The sequence below is a fragment of the Musca vetustissima genome, unplaced genomic scaffold (assembly GCF_032173495.1).
Source record: "Musca vetustissima isolate MV318-11 ecotype Yass unplaced genomic scaffold, APGP_CSIRO_Mvet_v1 utg827801, whole genome shotgun sequence".
NCBI classification, from domain to species: Eukaryota; Metazoa; Arthropoda; class Insecta; order Diptera; family Muscidae; genus Musca; species Musca vetustissima.
In genome coordinates this window covers 1-8,672 of record NW_026887449.1, presented here as the reverse complement: position 1 = coordinate 8,672, position 8,672 = coordinate 1, and the positions used below count along the sequence as shown (strand labels likewise).

Here is an 8,672-nt window from a genome sequence, read left to right as displayed (position 1 = left end):
CGCCATAAACAAAACTAAAAACATCAGCTGTGAAATTTAACAGATGCTACTATGGTCTGAGTAAGCAACTCCAGAGCAAGGCCAGCTCTCGCCAGACGAAACTCACACTCTAGAAGACGCTGCTGTTGTATGGATCTGAAGCATGGGTACTTGCGCAAGCAGATGAGGCAGCTCTTGGAGTGTTTGAGAGAAAAATTTTCCGGAAGATTTATGGGCGGTGAATACCGCCGTCGAATGAACCATGAGCTATACCATCTATTCTCGGACATCGATAGTCAGACGTATCGAGATGCAGCGACTACTTGTGCGAATGGAAGAAGATGCCCCAGCTCAAAAGCATATAAAAGCGAACCAAGTGATGGGTATGGCCACAAATCCGATGAAAAGATCAAGTTGAAGACAACATCTCGGAAAATGGTCTTTCCAATTGGATGAGATTCGCACAAGACCGAAGCGCCTGGAAAAAATTTTTAAAGTCGACTTATGGAACAACCGTTCTGTCATAAGCCAGCTAAGTAATTAAGTATTTCGGAGTAATTTTCGACCACTTTTGACGAAAATTGTGCGGTATCTAAGCCATAATTTAATAAAGGTTGGTGTTTCCTAGTGTGTAGACGGTTTATCGTATAATCTTGGTAGCCATTTAATATTGATAGGACGAGTAATGACGCGGCCAGGATATGCCTGGCCACGTCTTGTTTAAACGACATATTCTAAAAGTAGCATTCTCCAGTATAGGCAGAAAAGTCGTTTACCATATCACCATAATGCTCCGACGGTGACAATCGTTCCATCGTCGAAGAGGTGAGCTCCAATCAGACCTTTCGGCCAATAACAACAAACAAGGCGTACTTAACATGTCATGCCTGAAGTCTTCTTATATGTTTCTCGCTTAATGACCTTTCTTCAATAACTTGAGATGTCTTAGAACCCCAAAAACGTCAATTTTGCATCTTCCAACTACTGCGATTATGTAAACCATAATCGCCTTTTAAAGCTCTTAAAACGATTTATGTGGCTGCGTCAGAATCACCATTTGTGAAATAGGGTTTGATAATTATTATGCGTTGTGAGAGAGTTAAGCGATCCATTTTCGTCAATGTCAGGCTTTCAACTGAAAATTTGCTTTATAGTACGTTTCCATTGTACCGGATTATCTTAACCCTTTGGGTTTAAATTATCAATTCCATTGTATATATTTCAAATAAATCGTAATAAAGTAGGTTAACCCTGTAAAAAGTTCTAATGTAAATGCTGTTTTAACAACTTAGTTTGACAGATGCCAAATTCCAGTCCCATATTTTTGTAATCACGAAACGAATAACCATTTTTTAAATCTAAATTCAACTAATTGATGCTTTCTTTTCCGTTACGGTTAAAGAAATGCTACTTTTCCCCAAGACCAGTGTTACCACTGGTCTTGGAAAGTATGGCAACATCACATTCGACTCAACACTGAGGGCATTCACGGACAGTGTGTGTTAACTTTCTCATGTAGTCTCCATCCCACCTCATTCGTAAATATTTCCTTGTACTCCTTTTGTTCTTCTTTGTCGGACAGTTTGTCAGTGGAACGTTTTTCAATTTTTTTAGTTTATTCTCACAAAAGTCGATTAATTGAGTAGAAAGAAAACAAAGCGAAAAAAATATTTTATAGTCGTCGTCGATGATTATTTAAATGATTAAATAAATAAAAGTTGCTTGCGGATAATTAATGTAGCGGAAACACAAACAAAGATAAAAAGTGAGAACACACAATAGAAAGGGAATAAATAAAACGCATTTTGGAAATCGTTTGTTTCTTGTGAAAGTCAACGAACGTCAACGACGGAAGAGAAGCAGAACTACGTCACTTTTGCACAAAAAATAAAAAAGAAGTGAAATCACATAAAAAGAATTGGGGAGGTATTCTTAACATTACAAAAATAACAAAACGTCTTGTAAAAAGAGGGCTAAAAAAGGTAAAAAAAAATAATGAACAATTTGGACATTAGCTCACAAACACCAACAAATATTTGAGGGATTTACAAAATGAATGAGTCAAACTCAATTGTGATATTGCAATTCATAATATGTTAAACAATTACTTTGTGTCTTTACAACAATAACAATGCTATATTACATAGATCGTAACAACAAAATATAGGTTGAAACCAATGACCAGAAAATTAAAAAATAAAAACCCTCACATACACATTAGGCCTTATAATCGAATTACAAGGTCTCACTGTGTGTTATATATGTTTATACACATATATACGTATAAGAATTTATTATTAATTTACTTTTGTTTTATGCTTCAGTAAACCGCCCTCTAATTGATTGTTGTTACAAAGGAATTTTATACGAATCGCCTTCAAACTGAACTACGAAAGCATGGATTTGCAGCATATGGAAAATGGCATAGGTGGTGGCGGCGGTGGTGGGAGTGGAATTGGTGGCAATAACAGCAACTCACAGACCTTGAGTGAAATTGATTTTCAAAGATTGGCCCAAACCATTGCCACCAGCATACAGAAAATCCAACAAAATGGTAAGTAATACGAATAAGGATTTACTTGCGAATATATTCAGCTTACATATTTATTTTACTATTTCAGTGGTGACAATGCAACGTATGGTCAATCAATGTAACACACCTCAGGATTCTCCCGACTTAAAGAAACAATTGTAAGTAATGGACACTTGTTGATTTCAATTATCCGGAATTGTTGTCATATGGGGTCATAATATGTACCTCGGGCATTATGAAATCATTAATATTATGCTTTGTTTTGAGTATAATATTGAACATGAAACCTGATTACAGAGAATATCGTCATCATAAATGCAAACGGACATAACTGTAGAAAAATTCGAAATTGACTTTTTGTTTGATTATTGTTCGTCTAGTCAAACTATATGTTCACACAAAAATTTAGACATCTAACGTTAAAAACAGCGATATAATTAAAGAAATTCAAACGGACGTAACTACAATAGCATGTTTTTATAAATGCAAACCGACGTAACTACACTCCTGTAAAAAAACTAAAGCTCGCAATATTGAATATAGAAATTCTGAACATATATTAATGTTACTTCTGGGAGGTTTGATATTGAAAATGAGATATACCGGCCAATTTTTTGCGGAAACCCCCAATAATGCGGTACTCCAAATTTTTGTTTCTACTGGGTGGTAAAGTACCCTGAGCCAAGTTCTGTCGCTATGTACGTAATGCTAAATTTCGTGCAAATCGAAAGAAATATAAGGGCCTTAATGCACCATTTACACAAAATTGGACGAAAATATGTGTGGGGCTATGTCTAAATCTGAACCGATTATCAGGAAACTTCAAACACATCACTCTAGACTGAATTTAGTACTCTTTGTCAAATTTCGTACAATTTAACATCTACAGACGGACGGACAGACCGACATGTATAAATCGACTCAGAAAGTGATTCTATGCATATTCTCAAAAGGAACTATGGGTCTATCTCGTTTCATTTTGTCTGTTACAAACATATGCACAAAGACATAATACCCTGTACCACAGTGTGGTGAAGGGTATACCAATTGTCAATAGAAGCAGGTCTGAAACAGCTACAGGTCTGAGCGGTGAATAAATCCGTCGACGGCTTCCAAGATCTATTAGAGCGATTCCATCTCAGAGTAGATCTGGTTAGAGCACCACAATTACTAATCAACAATTATTTCTGTCCTATTGTCATTGTAGTCCACACCATCACTTATTAGGCCCTTTTGATCACTATGTCATTTCTTTCATACTTTGTACCAATTTGGGAACAAATACATTTCCCCGATCATTATTTTGAGAAGAGAAATAATAGTGACCAGATCTGGAGTTACATGATTTCTTAGGCAACTGTGCATTGTTTTGATGAAGCAATGCTAATTTTGTATTTTCTTACACCGTTACAGGCATCAAATTATGACTTATACAAATCAATTGGTAATGGATACGAGCATTCAATTAAGTGAAGTTGAAAAATGCAAAGAACGTCATTTAAAAATTCAAAGAGACCGATTAGTGGATGAATTTACAGCTGCTTTAACTAAATTCCAGGTGAGTTTATTTTGTTTTGGTTTAGTATCTCAATACTTATTAACTTTTTTGGGTGATATGTGTTTTCTACGCGCACATTCATATATACATATATTGTTTTGTTTCCATTGCTATTTGTTATCATTATTAGTCATACAATATACACATTGTCCCAAAATGTATAATTAATGCAAAAAAGCTAGAATATGATAACAATATAACAGGTTTTATTATGCTGATAGATGGCATTCTTGATTTAATGTATAAATTAAAAAAAAAAAAAACAAATAAATGTGAGTCCCTTTTTAAATAGGTTACAATATAGCACATTCAATTCCTTTAAAAAATAGACAAAATCGGTCGGTACTGTTATTTTCTATGATTTTCTATGCATTACAATTACCACCATACAGCTTTTATATATGATTCACTATTTATTAGAATTATGATCATGTCTTGCATGCACCAAATAGGGTCGACCCGTCCGACTGGTTAATAGTTTTCATACTGGCTTCTACGGGGACTCCAGTTCATTACTAGATTTAAGTACAATTTATTATTTATTTTAAATATGTTTCTTTATTTTCCTTTCCTTTAGACTCTACAACGTAAAACTGTCGATATTGAAAAAAATCAAGTGCGTCAGGCACGTTCAAATCAATATAATATTGCAAAACCACCTGGGAGTACAAATAATGCATCAAATGGTGGCGGTAATAATTCATTTTTCGATGACAATCTATTCGGTCGTAAATCTCAGCAACAACAACAGCAGCAGCAAACTCAAATGCAGGAGGAAATTGATTTGCAAGCATTGGAGGAGCAAGAACGAGCCATACGGGAATTGGAGGTATGTTCACGTCGTATATTTTTATTGAAACAAAATGCAATCGATAAAGCTATTCTATTTTCATATCGTCCTCTAGGAAAACATTGTTGGTGTTAATGAAATCTACAAGAAATTAGGTTCAATGGTTTATGAACAGGGACTGATTGTGGACTCTATAGAATCATCTGTTGAACAAACCAGTGTCTATGTATCTCAGGGTACGGAAAATCTGCGTATGGCTAGTTCCTACAAGGTAAGATAAGAAAACTAAAATATATGTGAATATTTAATTAAAATTTCTTAAATTATTTCGTTCATTATCATTTCGTTGCAGAATAAATTACGCAGAAAGAAACTAATACTTTTGGGTATATTAGCAGTGATTATGTTAATTATAATTTTAATACTTGTTAAGAAATTTAGTAATAGACATTCTATTAGATAGCTTTTTATCTATTTAGAATACCATGTGTAGTATCCATTGTGTATAGAATGAATGAATATTAATGATGATGATCATGATGATATATTAGCAGAGATCATTAAATAATAATTAGCCCAAAAAGAACCAACAAAAACAAAAAAACTGTTTCTGGCATTCGTCGTCGTGTATTAACTTTAAAAGCAAATGTTACGGGCCTTGTTTTGGAAATCTCAATAGAACTATCATAGAAAACGGAAATAAATGGCAGAAATAGAGAGCGACAGGAGAACCACATAAATAGACTGAGTATACGGTTCTTAAGATGCATTCTGAAACCATTTTTATTGTTGTCATTGTTAGGAAAGCAAGGCTGTACGTACTTTCTAGAAAAAGAAATACAAAAAACAAACGTCCTTGAAAAATTCTTCTTAACATTTTGTATAATTTTTTTTTTAATTTGCCAAAATCAAAAACATAAAATAAGCAAAAAATAAGAAAATAATTTACATTAATATCCTTTATTCCAAATAATAACAACAATACAAAACTACTGCAATTCCATAATTTTTATTAGAGCTTTAATTCTTATATTTATAATTATTATTATATTTTGTTATTTGTGTGAAATCTGTGAGTTAATTCGCCGTTTAAATTACTTTTGAAATTATTCGTTGAAGATATTCCATCATTGGTGCTTATATTCCAAAAGATTATATTGAAGATTCCCTTTGGAATTTGAGATTTCAAATATTGTTTGGAAAGTTTCGAAATTTTAAACGACAATTAAATCTATCAGTTATATAATATTATTTCGTGTTGTTTCTCCTGCTTTTCGGATGTGTTTATAGTCTTTTAAATAGTCTTTAAATATGTTTTCTGTGTATTATTTTTTCTGTTAGTATTTCTTTTAATGGATATGTTTTTTTGTTTGTTTAATTAGTATCACACTTATATTATTATATTTATTAGCGATTGTATATGTATCTTCAGATATTATATTCTATTATTTAAGTATATCAAAACTAATACGTTGTGTTGTATAGAAGGGAAAAGAAAATGAAAAACAACTAAACTTTACAAGCTTAATCCAAATTGAAAGAACAAACATAAATCGAAAAAAACGAAAATCATTTCAACTGTATTAGTAGCAGCAGCAATGTATGATAAAATCATAAGAAACTAAATTTTATCACTTCTACTAATAAATAATAAAATAAAAAACAATAAATTATGAAAATTTTGAAAATCATAAAGTCAAGATATTAATTAAAAACGGTAAGTTGTTACAATGATATGCACACAAAACTGACGCAATTAACGACGATTCTGATATACATATATGGCTGATATTGTTTATAATTGCCATTATTGCATAAATGTTGCGAAATTTTGCTCGCAGAAAGTTAAGTCAAAATTCCAAACATAACAAATGAACCAAATTTTTACCTGGTGGTCTATTTTTTAATAATAAAAAAATCAAAAATAAATACATTTTGCAGACGTCACTTTGCTTGACAATATCGATACAATTCAAAGTAATTAGCATTTTAAATGATCCACAATATTTAATGTCATAATAAATAAACACATGAACAATATTGAGAGAAAACAAATCAATTTCATCTTACCTCTATATTTTCTTTGCTGCATCATTTTTTGTTGTTGGAAAATCAACACCAATTCAAAAGTCATACCATGAAATTCAATTTCACATTGATATCCAATATTTCTCTGCTGCTATACTTTTGGATATTGCATCCAATGAATTTATAAGCTAAATTTTTATATTGTCTTCTATGTAGAGATCTTTGGAAGGGGAGGAAGATCAACAAAATAAAGGTATGAAAATGAAATCCACTTCAATTGTGACAAGTGCATTTTTTGTTGAAACTACACCAACACATTCAAGTGACCGGATCGCGCTTAAAATACAAAAAACAAAAAAAAACAGTTTTTTTGAACGGGTTTCGAATCCAATGAGATGCCATAATGTAACGACAACCAATAATGGAGGGTCGTATAAATGGATAGGTAGAGGATTTTTATAGGGTTTATATAGAAGACTAGTCTTCTTCCCTATACCAGACCGGTCTTCTGTTCTACAGAAACTATGGCTTTTATCGTATAAAATAAATGTATTTCATCTCACAGTATAATTACATTTCATTTAATAAAAGATTCAGTCATTTACCTCATAGCAGTAAAGGGCATGTCTACAGAATTCAGGACTTCTATTCTATATAAGTCCGGTCATATATCCTGTACAAGTGAGGCTTTTTTATACCCTTCACCACACTGTGGTACAGGGTATTATGTCTTTGTGCATATGATTGTAACAGGCAAAAGGAAACGAGATAGACTCATGGTTCCTTTTGAGAATATGCATAGAATCACTTTCTGAGTCGATTTATACATATCCGTCCTTCCGTCCGTCTGTAGATGTTAAATTGTAAACAAAGTACAGGTCGCATTTATGATCCGATTTGGATGAAATTTGGCACAAGTCACTTATTTGGCCCATGGACGAACCCTATTGAAATTGGGAAAAATCGGTTCAGATTTAGATATAGCTCCCATATATAGGTTCGTCCGATTTATGGTAAATGGGGCGCCAAAGTCCCTCTATATCCTTCGATTTGCATGAAATTTGGCATAGAGTACTGAATTAGGTGCAGAACGATGTGTGCCAAGTTTCGTGAAAATCGGTCCAGATTTAGATATAGCTCCTATATATAGTTTCGTCCGATTTAAGGTAAATGGTGCACCAAAGCCCCTATCTATCATTCGATTTGCACGAATTTTGGCATAGAGTACTGAATTAGGTCCAGAATGATGTGTGTTAAGTTTCGAGAAAATCGGTCCAGATTTAGATATAGCTCCTATATATAGTTTCGTCCGATTTAATGTAAATGGTGCACCAAAGTCCCTATATATTATTCGACTTGAGTCTGCCCGAATGAAATTAAATTTATCATAGGTTGCGGAAAGACTTGCGTATGTTCCTTGGAGGGGATACATATGTAATATACCCAAAGTGTTGAAGGGTATCATTTAGTCGACCCAGTCCGACTTTACTGCTTTCCTTACTGTTTTTTCTATAGCAAAGAAGTCCCTTTCTTCTATAGCATAGAATACATTTTCTGTCTATGAAGGTCTATGGTAAAAAAAAAGAAAATACTAGCCTGCCCTCGTATTTCAATAACAATATGCCCTCATGTACTTAAGTGATTCATCATGATAATCATTACGATCACCCTCGCCTTCATCGCAAGCTCCAAGCACAGTAATATCAGCATAATTATCTCCGATATTTAGTTGTCGGAGATTTATAATATTTTGACGCCTTGTCATCAACAAGTTGGCTCATTTA

General features: G+C 33.2%; 1 protein-coding gene across 1 annotated transcript; it reads left to right on the top strand.

Annotated features, from left to right (window-relative positions):
- Positions 1-2,294: 2,294 nt before the first annotated feature.
- On the top strand, positions 2,295-5,300 carry LOC133335023 (syntaxin-7-like; the record flags this gene model as incomplete). The annotated part of the gene is made up of 6 exons (XM_061543318.1): positions 2,295-2,533; positions 2,601-2,670; positions 3,926-4,070; positions 4,648-4,899; positions 4,976-5,131; positions 5,213-5,300. Coding segments are annotated over exons 1-6 (868 nt in total), but the record flags the coding sequence as incomplete, so codon positions are not given.
- Between the last annotated feature and the right edge of the window lie 3,372 nt (positions 5,301-8,672).